Below are 26,007 nucleotides of genomic sequence, written 5' to 3'. Positions count from 1 at the left end.
TAACCAACAGATGAAGATGAGCTGTGTGTGATATTGTAATTAGTTGTGTGGTCATGTTCTATTAGTTCAAACGTAGCTTAAACCCGTGCAAGGGCTGTATGACTGTTGTGAAAGCTATCATTCATTCATTCATTCTTGTATTTTGTAGATACTATAACGGTATAATATTCATGACAGCTTACATAAAGATGTTATTTTTTTATATACGTTCACGGCTGAGTCTTCCGAGAACTTTTCCTTCTCAATAATGTTAATCTGCAAGCTCATCACTTTCCACCACATAAGACGAAGAGAAGGTCCAGTACTCCAGTTTAACACTGGAGTTTCCACGTCGGAAAGTCGAAGGACTGTGGGACTTCTGATTGCAGTGGCTCTACTTGTTTAAAATATTAAATGAAAACCAGCCTTTGGTGGAAAGATTTTTTATTATATTTCTTGGAAAGATTATTATTAATTTGCTAAGTGCGATAAAATACCCTCTCTTTCCTTGCAGAATACTTTAAACCATCTTGTTAAATAGACGTACATCTGGAGGCTTTAAGACTTCTACTGTATATGAATTGAGATCTCTTCATAACAACTAATGCTGAAACTTTTTGACAAATGGAGCTAAGTTTTAGTTTGTCAGAACTTTATTTTAACGAGTAAATGAAAAAGATTATTCCATTTTGCATTAGTGTTTGCATTCTATTTTATTGTGTTGTGCTATGTTGTTATTATCTAAACAGTTGTAAGATTTATTACTGTTTGATAAAAAATTATTATGGATATGGATTGATGCATGTATGTTGACTGAAATGGCAAAATGAATATCATTATAAAATTTATGTAATTAAGCTATAAAATTTTAATTTTGATTAAGATTTAGGCTTCATTTGGGACTGCTTTCTAAAACAATTTTTTAGTATAAAATTTTTAATTTAAAACAAAAAAGTTTATACTATAATTCTATTTTATAAAGCATTAAAAGAAGCATTACACCACCGACCTTTAAAAATCATTCCGCGACCTCCAAATACTAAATTTATTTTTCTCTCCCCTCTCTTAAATTCCCTAGAACATCTATGTTAGCCAACTTAAGAAGATTAAATGGCTTTTAATAGATTAAGATATTTAAATAAAATAATAATAATAATAATATATTAATATAATAATTAATGTAGTTATATTTTAGTATAAAATTCATATAAATCATTTTAAGACTTCAAAAATAAATAAAAAAATTCATAAATTAGCTCATTTTATTTAGAAAATAATTGTAAAATCGGTTTATAAAATGGACACCTGAAGGTCCTAAAATTCTAACTTGTATCGATATGTATTAATTTCTTAATGATTTCCACCAATACTCAAAAATTATGAAAATAACTAACATGATTTAAGTATAATAATTTATATCCTATGGTGAATACAATTTTTAAATTTGATTGGTAATGACTCTTTAAAAAATTTATTTGTTTAGGTCATACATGTTATTATAGTAAATGTATTCGTATTCATTAATAGTAACCATTATCCCTAATATCATCATCAATACATTATCAATATAGTAAGCAATATTAATATTATGTATGAATATCCATCTTAGTATTAGTAACAATAGCAGTATTTATATCAGTGTCAGTTATAATAATAGTATAGTATATCAATAATAAGTCATCATTAAGTGTGACCAGTGTCAATACAGGCAGAATATCAAATATTCAAAGGAGTATATCTTCGTCTTGCTCTTGCACTTATATCACCAAATCAGCTACCTCTTATAACTTCAATAAATGTACTCCTTATAACTCCTCTTTAATCACATGACAGTCACATCAACTCCCAAACAATATTTAGCTCCTTATGACTCACAATCAATAATTTTTGAGGGTATCATTTGAGTTTATCATATCATATATATATGATAATAGTTAGTCTATCATTATTTATGAACGCAGTATCACATCCAAGTTCATATTAACCATTTCAACATACTATATATTACATATTATCATATCAAATCATAGTACATCGCTTTTTAAATCTTTTTCATTATACATTTTCTACCCATTTTATATCAAATATTGATAGACATATTTAATAAATGAAAATATGATAAAAATATATTAAATCATTCAAAATAATATAATCTATAACATATCAAAAATTAGATGATAAAAGCTTATGAAATTAGATAATAATGCATTTTTGATAGATTTAGAAGAGATAAAATTCATAGAAATGAAAATTATAGATAACATAAGCAAGATGATATTTACTTACTATGAATAAAATAATTTTATAACAGGAACGAAAATAAAAAAACCCCAACAATCTTTTTCTTCTTTCTTCTTCTTCTTCTTCTTCTCTCTTACTCTCCCCTCCCCTTCTCCCTTCTCTCCTTATTCTTCTTTGCTTTCCTTCCTGGCTAAGCAAGAGGCATTGGCAAGGGGTGAGGCTATATATCAAGTGCCACATTGCTGCGAATCAGCGTTATGTCGATTAAAACTTATATCAGGTAATGCAATTCAGAATGTTAGCAAGATTTGGAGAGATTGATTTTCAGCTCAGAAAATATAGCAATTAAACAGATTCTAAGTTCACCATTAGCAATAAAATGCAGAGCTTAGAAAGAATTTTAGGGAAAAAAGGACACATAAAACATGAAAAAGAGAGTATAGCAATTAGCAATGAAATTATTGATAATTTTGAATACAGATCTAGTGGACAACATTTTATGGCAGGTGCAGAAGCAGTTCTGCTTTAATAAAAAAACACTCAAATCACAAGGGAAAAAAACCATAAAAACAAATAAATAAATAAGCGAGAGTAGTAATTAAGACCCTCAACTCGAATATTACTTTCCTGCATGATCACTGATAGTCAATCAAGGCCTTAAAATTTTCATTAGCCTCAGCATTAGCGACCAAATCCTTCACCCTGCCAGGGCGCAACAGCGGCTTGATATCCTCCAAGACCCTGAAGATATGCACCTTCATATGTTTCTTCTTTATGAGCTCAAAAACACAGACATCATCGCTTTCTAGATTATTGCCTACAGCAAATTTGCCCCAACCACCACTTAGAGCTGGGCGTTTTGAGAATATATATCTAACTGCCCATTGCTGCTTGTTTGGGTCATGAAGGAATAACTCTCCATTATAATCAGGAAGATGCTTGAAAGGGAATGGACCTGGAAGAGCCTGATTGAAATTTGGAGGCAAGAAGTTTACATGAGGAATGTATTCCATTTTGTATAGTTTACTTGTGAAGAGTTGACTATAGCATTATGTCAAGGAAAAAGAAATGAAACATAAGGAAGCCCCGCCCAACCTAGAGAACAATTATTGAAAAAGAAAACCAGGAAGCTGCACGGCTTTCTTAATGTTTTTTAAAGCATATTTTTATTACAAAAATTAAAATTTTTGTAGTAAAAAGCTACTTTAAGGAGTAAAAAAGCTGTCCCAGACGAACCCTAAATCAAACAAATCTTGCTGTAGAACTATACTTGTTAAATGACTTCACCAAAAAGAAAAAAAGGATATAAAAGTTATATAGTGCTATAGTACATTATGCTCCTTTTCAATCAAATATACAAGCAACAATATACATGCATTTTCTGAAAATATGAGCATCTGACAGAGGAAGGGCCTCGAGGAGACAATGTGTAGCCTCTAGTGTAACCTTAATATTCTGGTTCGAGCGAATAAAAAAAAACCCCTCTTTGCAAAATATGGAGGTAAAGTCAAGTATATGACCACTTCTCCATAACCTGCATTAATGGAAAAGCCATGCAATAGATGCACTCTTCTAAAAGTACACGTATGGCTATTGCAAATAAGTTACAAAAGCATTTCCTTATGACTTTATTCCATGGATTTTAATTTCAAGATAAGTATATGGGGAAAAATGATCAAGTTCAGGTAAGTTATGGCATTTCATATGTTAATCCAGGAGCCCACCTATAACACATAGGTTGTTTTCTCCAAGCAAGAAAAACTAAAAGAAGACTTTTATTATGCGCACAAGCTTATACAAGCAACTTCATCAGTGTCCTATAAAAATTTCACCAAGCCTCCTTATGGAATCCTGGTAGTTCATTTGCAACTGTAGTGGAATATCCCTTGAAAGATATCCCATATCTATATTTTATTTCATTAAATATTTATTGATTTTTTTTTTGTTTTTAAGGAAGACCGTTGTGATGTTTGTATTAGAGGAATTAAGGTTATAATTCTCCACAATCAAATCATAATAAAATCTGCATAAATGGCAATAGAATATAGCCATCAATTGAACGAGCCTCTATAAAATTCTTGTTGTTTTTGTATATTAATCTTCTTTTCTATTTTTTTGCACTATGTTTGCATATATTTCACTTATTTCCTAACACATGAGATTTAGAAAGGTTGATGTACGCAATTATACTTTTGCTTATACGTAAAGGACGCTTTAAAGACTTGAGGCATATCCTCCAAATCATATCTAAACATTGCACCAGGCCTGCACTAGATGTATCATGAAAAGTTAAAGCTTATACAAACACTTAATCAACATCCAACCTTTTAATTATCAATAAGAATAATCACGGTTATCGATAACTTCTATGGCTAGTATCACCATTCACATCATCACACATAGCTTGGTTTGAGTTTTATTTTAGAGTTCTTAGCAAAATATTAGGAATTTAACATAATCTTATCACTCCTAATTTGATTTATAACATGGTCATATTTGGACTTTACTTTTGCCGTGGTTAAATTTTGTAGTTGTAGTTACACCTCTTTTGAAGTAGTGGTTGCATCTCAGGAAAACCAATCAAAGTGCATATGCAACATTTCTCAGACTTTAGACTCTGCAACGGGCAATCTGGCTCACGTTAAAAAGCCCAATCAAACTTGTATCTGCGTTGAGTGAGCAACTTAGGCTTCGTTTGGGATAACTTTCTTGTTGCTTCTTAAAGCAACTCTCTAGCATAAAAATTTTAATTTTTTTACTAAAAAACTGTTTTAAGAAGCAATAAAAAAAGTTATCCCAAACTAAGCCTTAGTCTTGTGAACCCTGCTGGCGTGAAAGGCAGAGAGAAGATGATGGAACAAGAAAATAGAAAAAGCTGAATTGTATTCATATATAAGATGCAGTACAGGCAGCCTATTTATAGATGAAGAAATATAAAATGAGCTAGGAAATAGTATAACATAAAGTGTGCCACATACGTTAAATATGTATGCTAACAGGCCCCCTCAAATTAATCATTCATCTCATGAAGATCCGTGAATCGAGCCGACGGGAGAGGCTTTGTCATAATATCTACGATCTGATCGGTGGTGTTTAAATGTACAATGGAGATGGCCCCAGAGTTGAGATGTTCCCGGATGAAATGGTAATCTATCTCGATGTGCTTTGTTCTTGCGTGAAAGACCAGATTGTGCGCGAGAGCGATGGCGGAGGTGTTGTCACAGTGGATGGTTGTGGAATTGTGTTGTGGAAGATGAAGTTCAATGGCTAGACGATGGAGCCAGAGAACGTCTGAAGTGGCGGAAGCGAGGGAGTGGTATTCTGCTTCAGTGGAGGAGCGTGCGACGGTTGTTTGCTTCTTGATTGACCAATTTACGAGGTTAGAACCGAGGAAGGTACAATAGCCGGAGATGATTTCCTATCGGTGGAGTCCACTGCCCAGTAGGCGTCCACATAGGTGCGGAGTTGAAGATCTCCTGGTGTAATCGGTAGACCAAATTGAGGTGTGCCTTTTATATAGCGAAGGATCCGCTTGATGGCTTTGAAGTGGGAGACCTTTGGTTTCGTGCATGTGTTGGCAGACATGGTTTGTTGCGAATGCTATGTCGTAATGGAGAGATATTGAAGTGAGCCAGCTAATTCGCGATACAGCTGTGGGTCGGTGTAGAGTTGATCCATGGCGGAGCTGATTTTGGTTTATGTGGGTAACGATGTGGGGGCATATTTGAAGTCAATAAATCCGACAGTTTTGAGGAGATTTTCGGCGTAGTGTTGTTGATGTAGGAAGTAGCCATTGGACGTTCGGTGAACTTGAATTCCAAGTAACAAAGAAACCTCATCGAGTTGTTTGAGTTTCAATTGGGAATGGAGTTGTTGAATGAGGTTTTGTATGGAAGCATCATCATTACATGTAAGTAAGATATCGTCCACATATATAAGAAAGTATAATCGTACATTGTTTTGATCAAACAGAAGAAGTGAAGGATCGGAACGGCTGAACCTGAAACCGAAGGTCTGAAGGAAATTTGTGAGTTTCTGAAAAAATTGCCGAGGAGCTAGTTTGAGGCCATAGAGGGACTTGTGAAGTTTGCAAACGTAGTCGGGATGTTATGAGTCGGCTAATCCAAGTGGTTGTGTCATGTATATGCCTTCTTGAAGATCCCCGCGAAGGAATGCGTTGGGCACATCCATTTGACGAATTTGCCAATCATTGTGTAAAGCGAGACTGAGAAAAATCCGAATGGTGGACATTTTTGCCACTGGACTGAAGGTTTCATGATAGTTGATTCCGAATTCCTGAGAGAATCCCTGAGTGACGAGCCAAGCTTTGTGTTTGTCAATGTTACCTGTAGGTAGAAATTTAGTTTTGAAAGTCCACTTGCAACCTAAAATTGGTTTATTATTGGGAGGCGGAACGAGTGACCAAGTTCCTTGCTGTTGGAGAGCGAGAAATTCGGTGGACATGGCCGAACACCAGTGAGAATGTTTGGTCGCTTGATTGCACGAGTTTGGAATGTCTTGTGACGGCGTGGTGGTAAGTAGGTCAAAAAATTGTTTGGGCTTGGCAATGCCCGATTTGGATCGGGTCTTCATTGGGTGAGATTGTCTGATGGGAGATGAATTTGAGACGACTTCAGGTTGAATGGTTGGTTCCTCGTGAGATCTTAGATGCTGGGACGTTGTGTTGCTATTCACGGATGAGGGTGGACAAGTGGATGGAGTGATTTGCTGTTGAAGGGTGGAGGTGGGAACCAGCAAATGTAGTGATTGAAAAGGTTCAAAGGATGTAGTGGTGGGAGGAGTGTGCTTGAATGGGAAATTATGCTCATAGAAAACAACGTGCCGTGAGATATAGATTTGTTTGTGTGCATGTCGAGACACATGTATCCTTTGTGAGAGGACGAGTAGCCTACGAATACGCATTCCTGAGAGCGCGGAGCCAGTTTGTTTGGTGCGTAAAGGACGAAGCCAAGGGAAACACAAGCAGACAAAGGTTCTAAGCTGCGTGTAATCCGAAGTTTTGTCGTGCAATTTTTTATAGGGAGTAAGAAGGGAGAGAGTCTTGGACGGAAGACGATTGATTAAATAATTTGTTGTGGTGAGGGATTTGGCCCAGAAAGAGTTGGGAAGGTTGGACGCGTGCAAAAGGGTGCGGGCTATGTTGCACCGATACGGATACGGTGACACGGATACGACACGATACGGATACGAGATATGACAATTCTTAAAAATATAGGATACGGGTACGGCGCGGACACGGCATTATAATTTATAATCATACATAAAAATTAAGAAATCAATTAAAGCATAATATTTGAACAAAAAAAATGACAACAACATCATTTGTAGCCTTGTAGCTTATAATATCAAAATATAAGTAAGCATTAAATGTCTAGTACAACAACAAAAGCATAAACATAAATTATCTAGCACATGAAGTTTCAACTATTCAATAGAATGAATGATATAATTATCTTCTTCATTGGTTTGTCTTTGAACTTCTATATCATCTTTAATAAATATCATAGCTTCTAATTCAAGCTCATCAAGTGAAATATTAGTAATTTTTAATATTTTCATATCATCAAGAGACTCAAATCAATCTCAGAAATGAGAGAATTTTGCTCGCAACCACGGAAGTAAATATGACACATCTTTTTTTCGGATTTCTTTTTGTTTTTAAACGGACACGCGTAACGGATACGTGTGTCCTTTTGAAATTAAATAATATTTTAATTGGATATGGCTTTGGCATATCCGACACGTATCGGTGAAGTATTGGAGGCGTATCCGTGTATCCGTGTATCGGATACAGCACGCCTTCATAAATAGGTGTATCGGTGCAACATAGGGTGCGGGTTAGATCTAGAAGATGGCAGTGCTTACGTTCTACAAGACCATTTTGTTCGGGAGTGTGCGTGCAGCTTATGTGGTGGCTGATTCCATTTTCAGATAAAAAGGTGTTGAAGTCATGATTGATCATTGATGTATTCTCCTCCTCCGTCGGTTCATAGAATTTTGGGTTGAGTTTAAAATTGATTCTTGATTAAAGCACATAGTTGTTTGAATTTTGAAAAGGTTTCGATCTTGGAGTTTAGGAGACAAAGCCAAGAGTATCTTGCGAAATCATCAATAAAGAGCGCGTAATATTTAAAACCAGAAAAAGATTGCCGAGGGGCTGGACCCCAGACGTCAGAATGTAAAATTTTGAATGGTTTATGGTTGCCTGTGACTTTTTGCCACACTACAGGAGATAAAAACGAGTGAGGGGGAAGAGGTACATAGTGTTGGGATATGTTTGGAGAGAGTAGGAAGTAAGCCGTTGTGAGGGTGCCCGAGACGAGCATGACAGAGAGAATTTGATGCGGTGGAAGCCTGAAATGCGGTGTGGGTGGCCTGTTGAGGTCTGTGGAGCTGGTAAAGACCGTTACGCAGAAGAGCGTGATTGTCCCGAAGATCCTTAATGCAAAAACCTTTCATGTCAAAACAGACAGAGACTAGATTGTCAGTCGTTAGTTTGGAAATTGACAGGAAATTGTTGGATAAGAGGGGAACATGAAGAATGTTATTTAATTGAAGCTTACTAGCCGAGTCAAGGAGTGGCAGGAGATCGCGGCCCAAGTTGTGAATGGGAAGTGTTGCCATTTGCAACAGAAATCGAGTCGGCACCTTTATAGATGGAGGAGTGTTGAAGATTGGCGAGATCGGGTGTAGTGAGTAGAAGCACCCGAGTCCAAGATCCAGTCCGAGGAAGGTGCAGCTTGCGATTGTGAAAGAAACGCTCGAGGAGGAGGTTGGGTGGTCGGAGCGTATTTAAAATTACACTCGTGCCAACAATTTAGAGAGAGGTGTCCTGTTTTGCTGCAAATTTGGCAAATGGGCTGATCGGCGGAGGAAGAGGTTGGTGTGGTCGGAGACTAGGAAATTGAAGACCAATGAGCAGAAGAATTCCTATTTCTTGAGGATCTCATGTTGTCTTGCCACAATAGTAATTTGATCGGTTGGCTTGAAGAGCCACCGGATTCTAACAGAGCTCGAGTCATGTTGTTGTTCGTTTTGAAGATTTATTTCTTCGCTACACAACATGGTGTAAAGAATATCAAGGTCGATTGGATTGAGAGAAGTTCTTATGGCTGTTTTGAACGAATTGTAGGAAGGTGGAAGGCCGTTCAGGATGTATAGAATGACATCTTAAGTGTCGATCTTGGAGCTGGCAGAGGCGATGTTGTCCACGAGAAGTTTGATATGGGCAAGATATTGCTGCATAGATTGATCCTTCATTTGCAGTTGATGGAGTTCATGCTTCAGTTGTATGACCCGTGACCGGCTTGTGGGTTGCAGCCATTTTTCAAGAACGGCCCAGATTTCTTGAGCCGAGGAGGAATACATAACGTATGGGGAGGATGGAGGGGGAGATAGAAGATAGTAGAGCAGAGATTAGGTTCCTATCTGTTAGAATCCATAGATGAAAATCGGGATTGGAGGAGTCAGTCGATCGGGGGGTTTCACAGGTGAGATGTCCGGCGAATCAGTTGGCGGTGAAGTGTTGGAGGAGTTGAAGTCGCCAAATGGCATAAGTGTCAGCGGTGAGTTGGGTGGGAACCAAGTTCTTGAGGTTTGAGATCAGGAACTTCAAAGCGGGGGGAACGATGAACTGAGAGAGAGCTGTAGACGTTGTGGATTGAGACGGACGAGATGCTGAGGAATCTTGTTCTGCCATGGATGTGGCTCTGATACCATGTGAACCTTGCTGGCGTGAAAGGCAGAGAGAAGAGGACGGAATAAGAAAATAGAAAAAGCTGAATTGTATTCATATAAAAGATGCAGTACATGCAGCCTATTTATAGATAAAAAAATATAAAATGAGCTAGGAAATAGTATAACATAAAGTGTGCCACATACATTAAATATGTATGCTAGCAAGACTAAAAACTGAAGACGACAGAAAAGCATTTTAATTATGAATTACTAACATGTTACCCTAATAATCTCATCCGTACCATGGCTGATCACTACTTCGGCTTCGTTTGGGATGGCTTTCTTTCTAGTTCTTAAAGCAACTTTCTAGTAGAAAAAATTTATTTTTTGTACTAGAAAGCTGCTTTAACTTTTAAGAAACAGTAAGAAAGCCTTCCCAAACGAAGCCTTCATTCTTCCCCAAAGTAGTATTATCCACAGTTGTACCATACTAAAGCTGCTGCCACAAATCAACTGCTTTTCAACTATTTCACAGTGGTTGTCACAAGTGGCTAGGCCTATAAGTGAACTACTGCACCTGATGAACAGGTTAAAACTTGTTTGTAAAATGCTCATTTATTTACATCATTGAATGAGCTTGAACAATGACTTGTTTATTTATTTATGTTCATAAACATACTGTTGTTTGACACTTACCTCACTAAGAATTTGACTGAATGCTCATTTAACAATAACTTAATTACTTATTTGATGATTGATACTATGTCTTTGTATTAATTTTCATTTATTTTATACACTTTAAAAATTATATATTACTCTTTAAATTTGAATTAGTAATATATAATAAACAGCTCTAGATGTGAATTTAAACATTTTCTTATTACTCATTAAAATTTCACCAAACAACTTAAATAATACCATATGATTATTTCAATTTTAATTAAAATCTATAAATCCAATTATTATTAGTAATTAGGCTAAATATGTAAATCCTTAGCATCAAACATTTAATTAATTAGACCTAAGTAAAGTTCAATTACGGCTCAAACGCAATAAAAAAATAAAAAAACAAGCTTGAGCAAGGTAGTACTTAGCTCGACAAGCTTAATTTTCAATCATTCACTCAATAAGAAAAGAAACACGAACAAACAAGATAAAATTGTCCTCTTTCGGGAGGACCTTCTCTCCCAAATCCTAGACACCTTAACCCTAACCCTAGGGTAAATCAACTACTTAAAGAAAACAAACAATAGCAAGTACCCAAACAGCCCTTCTCTAACTCCCTCCCAAATCTGTCATAGTTCTTTAATTATTTCCCTCCCAAAGCAGCCTCAAATCTGCTCCAAAATCCTCCCTCTTCAATAAGAAAACATTTTCTAATTAATCCCCTCAAATAAGCCTCCAAATCTGCACTCTTCAATTAGAAAATATTTTCTAATTAATCCCCTCCAAATCAACCCCTAAATCTGCCCTTTTTAATTAGGAAATATCTCCTAATTAATCCCTTTTGATTAAGAACATTCCTAAACAACTCCCACTCGATTAGGAACTTCCTAATTCCCTCCCAATCAAATCGGCAGGTCTACCAATACTCCCCTCCCAAAGTGCCACCTTGTTCTCAAGGTAGAACGAAGGAAACTGCTGCTAAAACAATGTACTAATAGCACTAGACTGAAAAAAAGGATTGTCACTCGGTCGAATGATCCATGCCTTCAGCATCTCCCTGATCAATCTCTCAATTTCATCCTTCTGGAGTTGGAGAGAACGGTACGAACATACTGTGATATGTGAGACTCCTCCCTTCAAAATGATAACATGCTCGTGTTCGTGCAAAGGAGGCAACACTTGAACCGGCTGGAACACCTTTCGATATTGTTGTAAGAGTGGCTAAATCATGTTTGGTGCTTCTATCTTCTCTTCATCTTCTTCTCCTTCCAAACTCTGCAGCTCCAAGCCTCCACTAGAAATTCAACTCTTTCACCTTTTCTCATCCCTAGTAGTAGCTCTAAAGGTGGCATCTGCTCTTTTTCCCATAAAATTTTCATCTCCCCATCATCTCTCATCGTCCCTATATTATGGTTTCCCCACGTCCTTATTCGGTGAATGGTGCCCTTGCCTCTGATGTTGTCGGTTGAGTGTAAAGCGACAATATTTTCTTCATCATGTCCTCTAGGTTAAAAAGTCTTCCTTCCATCGCCGAAAAGTGCTCATTCAACAATCCCACATCCGTTTGCAGTTGTCCTAATTCCCCCTCCAACTTTTCTCCCAACGCTTCAAATCTTTTCCCGATCATTCGTCCCAAGAAATCTCTGGGTAGTGTCTTATCTTAAAACCCAATCTGCCTTCTGAAAATTCCCCCGGAACCTAATCTCATTAAAACTCTCTACCGTCATCATCACACTTTTAAAAAAAATATAGAAGGATGATGCAAAGAGGCCGGGAACACTCATAAAATGGAAATGTTCGGAGCCCACACTAGAATGCACCACATCAATAGTATCGAGCTGCGATATCGAGCAAAGAAGTGATGTGACATATTATGGTTGGTCTCTGTACAATGTTCGGCGTACACACAGAATAATTAATCTCATTTGAGACAGTTTTCTTATAGTTTTTAAAAGCAAAAACTTTTGTCGGGTAATGCAATTCAGAATGTTAGCAAGATATGGAGAAATTGATTTTCAGCTCAGAAAATATAGCAATCAAACAGATTCTAAGTTCTCCATTAACAATAAAATGCAGAGCTTGGAAAGAATTTAAGGGAAAAAAGAACGCATAAAACATGAAAAAGAGAGTATAACAATTAGCAATGAAATAATTGAGCATGTTGAATACAGATCTAGTGGACAACATTTTATGGCAGGTGCAGAAGCAGTTCTGCTTTAATAAAAAACACTCAAATCACAAGGGGAAAAAACCATAAAAACAAATAAATAAATAAGGAGTAGTAATTAACACCCTCAACTCGAATATTACTTTCCTGCAGGATCACTGATAGTCAATCAAGGCCTTAAAATTTCCATTAGCCTCATCATTAGCGACCAAATCCTTCACCTGGCCAGGGCGCAACAGCGGCTTGATATCCTCCAAGACCCTGAAGATATGCACCTTCATATGTTTCTTTTTTATGAGCTCAAAAATACAGACATCATCGGTTTCTAGATTATTGCCTACAGCAAATTTGCCCCAACCACCACTTAGAGCTGGTCGTTTTGAGAATATATATCTAACTGCCCATTGCTGCTTGTTTGGGTCATGAAGGAATAACTCTCCATTATAATCAGGAAGATGCTTGAAAGGGAATGGACCTGGAAGAGTCTGATTGAAATTTGGAGGCAAGAAGTTTACATGAGGAATGTATTCCATTTTGTATAGTTGTAAATGAGCAATAATTATACTTGTGAAGAGTTTGACTATAGCATTATGTCAAGGAAAAAGAAATGAAACATATGGAAACCCCGCCCATCCTAGAGAACCATTGTTGAAAAAGAAAATCGGAAAACTGCATTGAATCTAAATCAAATCTTGTTGTAGACTTAGGCTTCGTTTGGGACAGCTTTCTTACTGCTTCATAAAGCATTTTTCTAGTATAAAAATTAATTTATTGATACTAAAAAGCTACTTTAAGAAGCAGTAAGAAAGCCGTCCCGAACGAAGCCTTATACTTGCTAATTGACTTCACCAAAAAGAAACAAAAGATATCAAAGTTATATAGTGCTATAGTACATTATGCTCTTTTTCAATCAAATATAGAAACAATAATATACATGCATTTTCTGAAAATATGAGCATCTGACAGAGGAAGGGCCTCGAGGAGACGTTGCGTAGCCTCTAGTGTAACCTTAATATTCTGGTTCGAGCGAAAAAAAAAAACTCTTTGCAAAATATGGAGGTAAAGTTAAGTATATGACCACTTCTCCATAACCTGCACTAATGGAAACGCCATGCAATAGATGCACTCTTCTAAAAGTACACGTATGGGTGTTGCAAATATTTTACAAAAGCATTTCCTTATGCCTTTCTTCCATCGATTTTAATTTCAAGATAAGTATATGGGGAAAAAATGATCAAGTTCATGTAAATTATGGCATTTCATATGTTAATCCAGGAGCCCACCTATACACAGGTTGTTTTCTCCAAGCAAGAAAAACTAAAAGCAGACTTTTATTATGCGCACAAGCTTATACAAGAAGCTTCATCAGTGTCCTATTTATTTCACCAAGCCTCCTTATGGAAACTCCCGCTAGTTCATTTGCAGCCATAGTGGGATATCCCTTGAAAGATATCCCATATCTTTATTTTATTTCATTAAAGATTTATTGATTTTTTTTTTTAAAGGAAGACCATTGTGATGTTTGTATTAGAGGAATTAAGGTTATAATTCTCCACAATCAAGTCATAATAAAATATGCATAAATGGCAATAGAATGTAGCCATCAATTGAACAAGCCTCTATAAAATTCTTGCTGTTTTTGTATATTAATCTTCTTTTCTATTTTTTTTGCACTATGTTTGCATATATTTCACTTATTTCATAACACATGGGATTTAGAAAGGTTGATGTACACAATTTTACTTTTCTTATAAGTAAAGGACGCTTTAAAGACTTGAGACATCCTCCAAATCATATCTAAACATTGCACCAGGCCTGCACTAGATGTACCATGAAAAGTTAAAGCTTATACAAACACTTAGCCAACATCCAACCTTTTAATTATCAATAACAATAATCACAGTTATCGATAACTTCTATAGCTAGTATCACCATTCATATGGAATCCCACCATTCACCATCATCACACATAGCTTGGTTTGAGTTTTATTTTAGAGTTCTTAGCAAAATATTAGGACTTTAACATAGCCATATCACTCCTAATTTGATTTACACCTCTTTTGAAGTAGTGGTTGCATCTCAGGAAAACCAATCAAAGCGCATGCAACATTTCTCAGAGTTTAGACTCTGCATTGGGCAATCTGGCTCACGTTAAAAAGCCCAATCAAACTTGTTTCTGCGTTGAATGAGCAATTTAGGTTTCTTTTGGGATGGCTTTCTTACTGCTTCTTAAAGCAGCTTTTTAATAAAAAATCTTAATTTTTATACTAGTAAGAAAGCCGTCCCAAACGAAATCTTAGTCTAAAAATTGATGACTACAGAAAAGCATTTTAATTATGAATTACTGACATGTTACCCTAATAATCTCATTCGTACCATGACTGATCACTACTTCATTCTTTTCCAAAGTAGTATTATCCACAGTTGTACCATACTAAAGCTGCTGCCACAAATCAACTGCTTTTCAACTATTTCACATTGGTTGTCACAAGTGGCTAGGCCTATAAATGAACTACTGCACCTGATGAACAGGTCAAAAGCCTAAAAAGAAAGACAAAGAAGAGTAGGGGGACTACAGTAGTTTAAGTTCCACCTATCGCATGCAGCCGCGCATCCGAGTAAAAGCCACCAGTAGCAGCTACCCAGTAGAAGAAGGAATGAATTAGTCAACGGGGAAGAAGGAAGAATGGACAAGTTTGTCTTTGCATTGATTTCCGAGACTTGAAAAAGAAAAAGGCTTGCCACTTTCCACTGCCACACATTGATATCTTCGTGGATAAGACCGCTGACTACGAGATGTTATCATTCATGGACGCTTTCTCCGGGTATAACCAGATTAAGCTCGCTAAAGAAGACCAAGAGAGGACATCATTCAAAAAAGCCTGGGGAACCTACTGCTATGTTGTCCTGCCATTCAGACTTCAAAATGTTGGAGCCACATAGAAAAGGGCCATGACGGCCGGCCGCTTGTTTGTAAAACGCTCATTTATTTTCATCATTGAATGAGCTTGAACAACGACTTGTTTATTTATTTATGTTCATAAACATACTGTTGTTTGACACTTATCTCACCAAGAATTTGATTTAATGCTCATTTAACAATAACTTAATTACTTATTTGATGATTGATACTGTCTTTGTATTAATTTTTATTTATTTTATACACTTTAAAAATTATATATTGCTCTTTAAATTTGAATTAGTGATATAAAATAAACAGCTCAATATGTGAATTTAAACATTTTCTTATTACTCATTAAAATTTCACCAAACAACTTAAATAATACCAAATGATTATTTCAATTTTAATTAAAATCTATAAATCCAATTATTATTAGTTATTAGGCTATATATTTAAATCATTAGCATCAACCAAATAATTAATTAGACCTAAGTAAAGTTCAATTACGGCTCAAACACAATAAATAAATAAATAAATAAGCAAGCTTGAACAAGGTAGTACTTAGCTCAACAAGCTTGATTTTCAACCATTCACTCAATAAGAAAAGAAATACGAACAAGCAAGATAAAATGATCCTCTTTCGAGAGAAGAACCTTATCTCCCAAATCCTAGATGCCACTAGAATCCCTCACAAAAATAGTGAACAACAAAACCTCACAAAATTTTGCATAAAAAAACATAACCCTAACCCTAGGGTAAATCAACAACTTAAAGCAAGCACGAAATAGCAAATACCCAAACAGCCCTTCTCCAATTTCCTACCAAATCTTCCATATTTTCTTAATTATTTCCCTCCCAACTCAACCTCAAATCAGCCCCCAAATCTACCATCATTAATTAGGAAATATTTTCTAATTAATCCCCTCAAAATAAGCCCCCAAATCTGTCATCTTCAATTAGGAAATATTTTCCAATTAATCCCCTCCAAATCAACCCCCAAATCTGCCCTCTTCAATTATGAAATATCTCCTAATTAAATCCTCTTTGATTAAGAACCTTCCTAAACAGCTCCCCCTTGATTAGAAAACTTCCCAATTCCCTCCAATCAAATCAGCTGATCCATCAATACTCCCCTCCCAAAGTGTCACTTGTTCTCAAGATATATATCCAGTTCTTTTACCCTACACCAGTTCTTTTTTTTTAGACATATAAGATATATATCCATTATTATAATTGATGAGGACATCTACCAGGGATTCAGACATGTGTATCATCGGAGAATCGTAGATCGATGGCTATGATTCAGAGGTTGTATTTTTTTATATATTTTCTATTCTATGTATTATGTTGCATTTGATTTTTCACATTTTACTCCTATGAGGAATTGAGCCTATGTTGTAGCCCGAGGGCACTTTAGTCTTTTTGGTTTTTCTTTTATTTGGGTCTATTTATATGAGGCTCTTGCATTGTATGGGATGATGAATGATTAATGAAAATTTCTTATGTTTTCTTCTTCTTCTTGTGTGAGCAATAGAGAGAAGGGAAAGAGAGCTCAAAGTGAGAGCAAGCGCAATAACCACCAATCATTGGAAGAGTCTGCGGCTCGTGGTTTAGGTTCTTTTCTTTTCTTTTCCTCTCTTGGCCACCCCACCCGCCAACTCCTCCTAGTCCTTCCACCGCTGGCCATCTTCTCCACCCAAATCACCCCAAAACTCCACCTCCCCAAGCCCACCCGCCAACCTAGCCCATCCAACCCAACACCTAGCCACCCCCTTCCCCTTTGCTACCGGCCTCCCCTCTTGCTCCCATTCAATTATGATGATTTCAATCATCATAACTCCCTTCCTAAATTAACTCAAGTAATTAAGGGAGAGCTTTAAGTCATTTGAAATTCAAATTCGAATTTCAAATACTTTCCTTAACCCGACACCTAGCCGCCCCTTCCCCTTTGCTGCCAGCCTCCCCTCTTGCTCCCATTCAATTATGATGATTTCAATCATCATAACTCCCTTCCTAAATTAACTCGAGCAATTAAGGGAGAGATTTAAGTGATTTGAAATTCAAATTTGAATTTCAAATACTTTCCTTATTTAAAAATCCAAATAAGAAAAGTTTAGTCATGAATCCAATTTAAAAATAAATTAAATTGGATTTCTTATTTACTTTCCTAGTCTACAAAGATCTATCTGGAAACTCCCAAAATCTCTCCATAACCCCTCTTTCCATTCATGAAGCCGTCGGCCCCATTAATGGGCATGACCATGGTTTTTCCTAATGAGGCCCTAGCTCTCATTTGAATTTGAATTTAAATTTCCACTTGTATTCCCCGCCAAATTTAATTAAATCTGAAACTAATTTCAAATTTATGAGAAATCTCCTCTCCCAATTTTAACCTAACCGAGAACCCCCTTTAACAAGCCGTCCCTCTCTCCCTCCTTGGCCGTCCCTCTCCTCTTACCACCTCGCCCTTGGAAACCTTGGCCCGCTCGTGAAACTTGAAGTCAAGAGAAGAAGACAAACTCCTCCCTCATTCTCATCGTTGATGTATGGCCGATCCTGAGATCGACCACGGCTTCGCCTAAAACTCCCAAGGGGAAATCAACATTCTCCACTCCCCTTTCTACGAACCGGACTGGGAGTACGACGACTCGATGGAAGACTACGTCAACCGCATTCTCTAATGCCTAGCAAAGGCGATCGAGCTTCAACAACCCAAGGTACCTTGGCGTCTCATCGGGAGATCCACTCCTCCTCCATCGCCGACGACCTTCTCTTGGATTAAAGCCTTTGGTGTCGCAACCATCTTAGCGGCATCGTTTAGTGTGCTGAAAGCTTCTCTCCGCTAAAACCCTAGACTGAGTGTGAGTGAGAATGGTAACTCTGGATAAACTCTCTAGATATTAAACTTTGGATTTAATTACAGCATATCTAGTATTATTGTGATAAATTTTGAATTGTCTCATCGTGTCCTTATCTCTTAGTTTTGCAACTGCATGCCAAGGAAAATCTACTGACTAAGAATCCTTTTAATCATGCCTTACGACTTATTAAACTTAAACTAGCATGCTTCATAATGCTTTTATTAATTTCTTGCAATTCTTAGTTGGTTTCACATCAATCTCCCGAACTCACCCTGTATTCTTTTCAGTTAAATCATAACAATTGAATGATAAGTTGGCAGAAATGAAAAGAAAAGTTTTCTACACCAGGAATAAGCTAAGAGTATACAATGCATGCATAAAAAGATAGATATAGATGGTTCCAAAAAGGAATATGAAGTTATCATAAAATAATTACCCAAACAATAGACATTGATATAAATATTACCAAGTAAAAACCATTGTAGACATATGATCCTTTCATAACCATCATGAAACAAGGGTTCTCTGACTTAAAGGATTGTGCCTTTGCAAGAGCATCATCTCTTTCCTTTTGTGTTACAGGTCGTCTTTGGGATACAAAGCCTCGGTACCGCTTTTTCCGAGAAGCATCTACAGCAAGGAAGACATCTAATTATATGCATATTGAAGGTACATAAATATTCAAAAAATGTAACTACTAGAAATAATGATAAAAAGCAATCTTACCATTTGCTCGATTATCTGAGAGCACAAGGTTAGCGTCACTTGGGCATTCAATTGCGTTGTTAAATAGATTGGAGGAGTCCCTAGAATGGTCTGAACAGGTGCTAGTAATAGAAAGTGAAACTCAAAACAAGTGCCTCGTATCAAAATTACAGATGCCTACATTATTTTCAACTAAAAAACTGTGTGAGATTATTGTAAAATGGGAACTGACCTAGTCTTCCGGAAATCAAAGCTTGGGCAGCCTGCCTTTGCATGGACCACATTCTTGCCATGAAAACCTCACTGCATTCATTGTTTGTGCCCGGTAGAGTTCTTGTCCTCTTCTTCACAGGCTGATTTGTTCCAACATAAGAATTATCTTTTTTCTCTTCCTTCACTCTCTCATCAAAAGAAAAGCTAACCTTCTCATCGCATGTAGGCCGGGCAAAGAAAGCTACCTCCTTCTCACATGCAGTGTTATCAAAAATCATTACAGAGAATGTTGAATTGCCATTGTACTCGAAGAGAAGAAAATCCCCGGCGGCGAGAGCATGATCTAATGCGAACGTTTCCCACCCATCTGAAAAGAACAATCCATCTGGTTTCTTCACTAAATCCACACCCCAAATGAACTCGCTCGGCCCCTTTAGGTAAAATCTTGCAGGGGCTCGGCCCTCGACGTGCCGGTGAAACGCCGGCGGGATCCTCTGCAACCAAGACAAGATCAAACTTTGCATTAAAAATTCACCGCAATGCTTCGATAGGAAATAAAGTTTGAAGTTCTTGAACAAAGATCCTGTGTTTGCGGAGAATGAATCGTTACCATGTGCGTTGAGGAGAGATTTGGTAAATAGATTTTGAAGAAGTGATAGCTTCGGCGAGGAGTACTCTCGGGGGGACTGTTTGATTTTGGCATTTGATATGATTCTGCTTTGTTTCTCCCTGCAACTCTTCCTATACGTGTCTCATGAACCAAGTGCTTAGGGTTTACGTCGGTGGGGTGGTCGGAAGGAAGATGACCACAATGAGACGACTTTCACCGTTGGCTTCTTGTTTAAGTATAACTATGTTCGTCGGCACGGCAAAATCAAACATATAAATTTGATAGGATAACGTTACAGATGCCTACCAAACAAAAAAAAAAAAAAACCTTAAACAAAGTAAAGTCGAAATTATTCAAATCTCTAATCTACTCCATCTTAATATTAATCGTGACAGAAGTTGCCTAATTCAAAGCAACTTCAACGGATTGGACTAGATTCTGTTGGATTTTTTTTAGCCGTTACATCGGCCAAAAATCCACCCGAAGGATAACAATATAATTACTTAATTAGGACAATTTCAATCAATAAGAATACATGATTTTAATAATTTCTATTCACTAATAAATTATTAAAGCATTTAAATTCAGACACATGCTAAATATTCATCAAATGTAAATAAAAATTTACTATACCATTAAATCAATTAAATAACTCTAATAATAATTACATAACAAAGTTGAACATGATGCATAAACCTAAAAGTTCTCGGATAAGTTGAACAACTAGCAACTCGAAATCATAAAATAATAGCTGTAAGTTTGCAAGAAATAAACTCAATGTGTGAAAACTCACCAAGTAAAACATAAACAACAAGGCGTGGGCATAAATATGAGCAAAAAGATGGGTATAAGTAAAAAAATAAACACTCGACTATAATAACTTCAAATAATGTATAAGATATGAGATTTTTTGGAATCTATAATGTAATTTGCTAAAGCTTCTTATACAACATAATTCATTAATTCATAAAGAATTTTTTGTGTCAACCAATAATCATTGCATTTGAATGTCAACCAATAATCATTGCAAGTAGCGTGAGGCGACGATGTTAGGAACGAGATCGGGTAAACGAAAAATTGAAACGATTTGGTCCAGTCTAAAGATAAAAATGGGGTTATTACAGCAGCTTTAGCATCACAAAAACTAAGAAAAGAAGTGAAGTGAATAGAATTAAATATTGTTGGTTTGATGTTTATTTGATTTCGATTTTAAGGAAGCAAACAATTGATCGAAGTGGTTGGTTTTGACTCTTAATTATAAAAGGACTATTTGGTTTCAAGTAATCTAGACTAAAGTAAATTAAATATAGTATTATTGCATCCTGAAACATTCATGATGGCAGAGAGATAAAGAGTTTAGCGTACAAACTTTGTGCGAAGATACATCACATAAACAAATAAGAAAGAGGGGTACAAGAGTCACAAGAGACACTAAAATTTTTACATTAAAAATTCTGAAGATTGGCATGAGGCCTAGCCTAGTTAAAATGATTAAACTAGTATTTATTATTAATTACAAATGAGACCTTACTTTGAGGGGAGGCATTTGATTCGATGTAGAAAATATATATCATATAGAGATTGTTACATGTTGGGAGTTGAAAGAATCTAGTGATATAAGAGTAGTTCTCAAAAGAGTGTTAGTATGTTTGTTTGATCGGTAGGACTGTAGTCGGGCAACAGTGGTGAAAGGGACCGTAGTTAGTTGGTGATAGAGGTCAAAGGGACTATAATTCACGGGCGACAAAGGTCAAAGAGATCGTTGTAGGCGAGCAACTGAGGGACTGTAGTTGACGGTTGGTAATGATCAGAGGAACCGTAGTCAGCAGGCGATGATGGTCGGAGGGACCGTAGTTGGCGAGTGACGGTGGTTAAAGGGACTGCAGTCGACGAGCGATGGTGGTCGGAGGAGCCGTAGTTGATGGCAACGGTGGTTAAGGCACTATAGTTGACAGGCGGTAGAGGTCGCATGAATCGTAGTCGGCGGGTGAAAGTGATTGGAAAGACCGTAGTTAGTGGGCGATAGTGATCGAATGCACCATAATCAATTGCAACTGGGTGGAGGTTTGATGGCGGTGAGCAAAGATCTGACGGTGATGATTAATACATAATTTATGATTTGTATGGGCAATGATCATTCTTAGCAATTAAAAAAATGCAAGCTAAACATCTAAAATTTTATACTGCAAAAAAACATGAAGTTAACCATCAAAATCATGTCAAGTTGAACAATTGGGGTTAATGCGAACAAATAAGCATACTCTATCATATTTTATCAACAATTAAAGCATACTAATGAATATCGAGGAGTGCACCATTAAATTAACCATACGTTCAAGGCATTACATATTAAAGCATTAAATGACTACAAAAATTAATCAAAACTATTTGTGAAGTAAATGATTCAACAATCTCTCCCCCAATTGGCAATGAATTATATTTAATAATTTATATATAAATCTTAATCTCATATATACAAATCATTAAATGCCATCCCTATACTTTTACAATTAAAATATATAGAAGTTTCCTCAATTCTAATCACCATGAAACTATATGAATGACTAATTACTAAATGAGGAAACAATAATGTTAGGGTTTCTAACTCATCTTAACAAAAAAGAGGAAGGAGGTCAACTTCATGGGTAATCCTTATGGTTCCCTCTTCAAACATTAATTAACTATTCCTATTCCTTGCAAGCTATGAAACAACCTCTTTCAAGCTTCTAATCTTAGAACAAAGGAGATAATGGTGGTGTAAGAAATAAAAATAGGAGAAGAAAGTGTCAATGGTTGCTTATCTTTCTACCTCCATCGACTTCCTCTTCATCGACCTTGCCAGCGCCATGAAAGCAAAGCCACCAAACCATGAAGAAGCTGACCATGGCCACTCCTCTCACTTGTTGGCACATCCTGTGCCATAAAAGGCTAATGTTAATCACCACGCCTTTTATTTCCCGCCTGCACAATGAATCACTGCCTCTCGTTGTATGAAAAAGACACAATATCTAATTTGAAATCCAAGAAACACCTTATGTCCGCTTGTACAAATGTAACGGATCCGAAGACATTTTATTTCTTTATTTATTTTATTATTTTATTAAGTACTCTTTTTTTAATAGATATTACATTTATTGAGAACAAGAATAATCTTCATTATAGTGTCTATCAAGTGTACTTTGGATTTCATGAGTGAGAATCCTCTTATGCCTTAACAATCTTGTTGAAAAAGCTCACCTCCTTTGATATATTTCAAAACAAAATATATCTTTTTTTTTTTTAGACATGAGTTCTCAAAATTGTGTAATATTTGGATGTTTCATCAATCCCATTATTGAGATCTTACGTTTAATTTGACCCATGAGCCCAACCTTGAAGGCTTAGGCTAAGGTGACTTACTGGCAATAAAAATTTGATGATTCAGTTTTGTATCTTTATCTTAGCCAAAATTATAAATACATGAACCACCTATTTCAAAATTGAACTAGTTTCCTATAATGTCGAGCTTCTTTTTACAAACATTATACTATTCTCATCCTCTAAACTTCTGATGTAGGGTATCGGTGGAGGAATAAGAGAGTTAGCAAGAACGAATCAACAAAGAACAAGAACATCGAAATTGGTTCTATAAGAAGTTTGTATATTTCATTCTATCTTCTATCTTCCCTGGATACAGTCATATATGCTTTTCTGTAAGAGTGCTAGAAATAGAAATAACTACTAAAGCAAGTGTAGTACTGTAGCATAATGAAAAAGGAAACTAGAGTAGTGGAAACTAACTATAATGCATAACTAAAATAAAGGTATTAATGCTAAGACATATTATAAGGTAAAGTGTTCCCTTATCCTCATCAACTTCATTTAGCAAATCCAAGTAAATCAAACTTCTTACATTCTTTTGCATATTTCTTCATACCTCCTCTCTTCAAATCTCTAATATTCATCATATATTTTGTATATCAACCAATTGGTTTAAGATTGCAAATGTTAGAGAGAGAGAGAGAGAGAGAGAGAGAGGAGGGTCAAATTAAGAGACATTTAGAATAGCATTTGCTATGATTTTATTGATAGCATTTGTGGCATGAATTCCATCCCAACTCACATAGATTTTTGGATCACTACAAACATTTGCGGTCACATTATAATTCATCCATTATCTTTTATCAATTTACTTTTATTATGCTCCTCATCATTCTACCAAATGTTATTCAGCATAAAAATTTTTTGCACACCATCTCAATCCAAAGACTATCTTGAAGGACCTCAAGTGTCTCCAAACCTAACCTGTTCTTATAATTAAGAGATTCCAACATATCATATAAGCAATGACTTTTTTTTTTTTTTTACATCAAAGATGTTGAAAACACAAACCCATATGTTAATATCTTTTTTATTTTTATTTTTTTGTTATTTCATATTTATAGACGCGTTGCAAGAGATTTGTTTTCCCCATACCACCATGACCCACTATATAGAGAAGAGAACTGTTGTCGTACAAAGTAGTTTAATTTTTTTTTAAAATCATTTTTTATTGATCTTTTTTTTATTCATTAGTAATTCAATTCAAATTCAAGAATTCTTCAAAAATTATTTAATTTAAGTTCAAGAAATCTCCCCAAATAATTTAATTTGAATTCAAGAAATATCTCAAAATTAGTTTGTTTAGACTTTTGAGCATCAAAATTTTGACAGCATCCTAGCATCTCCCCTGTGTTGGGGAAATCTACAGGGATTCTTGCTCACAACGCCAAAAAATTATTTAATTTGGGCGTGCAGGTGGGTTGATAGTGGACTGTTTGAGTGGGGAAGAGAGAATAGGAGTTCGGGTAGAGGGGTGACATCGTCAGCAGGAAAGGGAAGAAGTTTAGGGTGGTTGGCTTGCTCCCAGTAAGTGAGTTATGAAGAGTTCTGTTGAAGTGATAGTGGGGAAGAGGTATGAAAAAGGTACAGGTTTGTATATATGAGGAGCTTGCAAAACGAGTCGAGCTCGTGCTCGTGCACGGATTTTGAGCTTGAGCTCGAGCTCGGTATCTGGCAGTCGAGCTTGACCCAAACAACCTCTGGCTCGAACTCGACTTGACTCGTTTGCATCCCTGTGTGCAACTGATTCGAGTGGTGCAAGTTATCAGGCGTTCGTGTATTTGAGACGAGAGGATGTGTGACTTGGGAGCTTGTGGCTGCTGTGGTGTCGTGGACCGTCAGCTGCAGATGTGAGGTTCGGCTGTTTGGAGGATAGAGGGAGGGAGAGTGAAATCTGGGCGTGGGCTTGCAAACGGCTTGTGAATAGGAGTGAGAGAGTTACGGATTGTGGATGAATCAGAGAATGGAGCTATTATTCTACGCAGACACTAACGGGAGACAGATGGTTCTCCCATCCTATTAAACACTCACTATCGAGCGGTTTCGAGCGTGGGTACCGAGCGTGATACATTTTTGGGGTGACGTGGCATATTTTTATTAGTCTCCAGACGCCCTTTGACTCGATCCTCACAGAATAATAAATCCAGAGAGATAGGTATTAGGATTTTTATTAGTCTCCGGACACACGGTGTGACAAGCGTGTAAAGACACGTAGGAGTTTAACACAAGGCAATAACATAATCACTCAAGCATCTTCGTTTGACCATCATTCATTGCTTGATTGTTGTTGCCCAATCATCGTCGCTCAATCACCATTATCTTAATAACATTACATGGCTAGCTAATATCACCAAATTATTGTCACATAACCATCACAGCCCGACCGTCATTACCATCCACTCAGGGGTGGCAGTTGTCTCCCTAAGAAAATAAGGCTTTGTTTGGGACAGCTTTCTTACTGCTTCTTAAAACGGCTTTTTAGTACAAAAATTTTAACTTTTTAACTAGAAAGCCATTTTAAGAAGCAGGAAGAAAGCCGTCCCAAAAGAAGCCTAAATCTTTTTATTTTCTCACAAATCATCAATATATTGCTCTCAAGTGCATT

At 36.5% G+C, this 26,007-nt stretch overlaps 1 protein-coding gene across 2 annotated transcripts; it reads right to left on the bottom strand.

Annotated features, from left to right (window-relative positions):
* Nucleotides 1-2,646: 2,646 nt before the first annotated feature.
* On the bottom strand, nucleotides 2,647-20,340 carry LOC110099887 (B3 domain-containing protein Os01g0723500). Of its 2 annotated transcripts, none has more exons than XM_020827192.2 (5): nucleotides 20,043-20,340; nucleotides 19,452-19,926; nucleotides 19,241-19,330; nucleotides 18,981-19,144; nucleotides 2,647-3,185 (listed from the first exon to the last, which is right to left on the bottom strand). In XM_020827192.2, exons 1-5 carry the CDS (start codon nucleotides 20,133-20,135, stop codon nucleotides 2,856-2,858), a joined length of 1,152 nt encoding a protein of 383 aa, XP_020682851.1. In that variant the 5' UTR covers nucleotides 20,136-20,340; the 3' UTR covers nucleotides 2,647-2,855. The 2 variants fall into 2 exon arrangements, with proteins under 2 accessions (XP_020682851.1, XP_020682849.1); XM_020827190.2 differs by lacking the exon at nucleotides 2,647-3,185 and adding an exon at nucleotides 12,702-13,236 and having other exon boundaries at nucleotides 20,043-20,332.
* Between the last annotated feature and the right edge of the window lie 5,667 nt (nucleotides 20,341-26,007).

Source organism: Dendrobium catenatum, unplaced genomic scaffold, assembly GCF_001605985.2.
Source record: "Dendrobium catenatum unplaced genomic scaffold, ASM160598v2 fragScaff_scaffold_1088, whole genome shotgun sequence".
Lineage (NCBI taxonomy): Eukaryota > Viridiplantae > Streptophyta > Magnoliopsida > Asparagales > Orchidaceae > Dendrobium > Dendrobium catenatum.
This window is presented reverse-complemented; position numbering and strand designations above follow the sequence as displayed.

Coding starts and splice junctions, on each gene's coding strand:
- LOC110099887 (XM_020827192.2), bottom strand. CDS start 20,135: ATGCCAAAATCAAACAGTCCCCCCGAGAGTACTCCTCGCCGAAGCTAT. Junction 19,927..20,042: donor ATCTCTCCTCAACGCACATG/GTAACGATTCAT, acceptor TCTTGGTTGCAG/AGGATCCCGCCGGCGTTTCA. Junction 19,331..19,451: donor TTTGATTTCCGGAAGACTAG/GTCAGTTCCCAT, acceptor GCACCTGTTCAG/ACCATTCTAGGGACTCCTCC.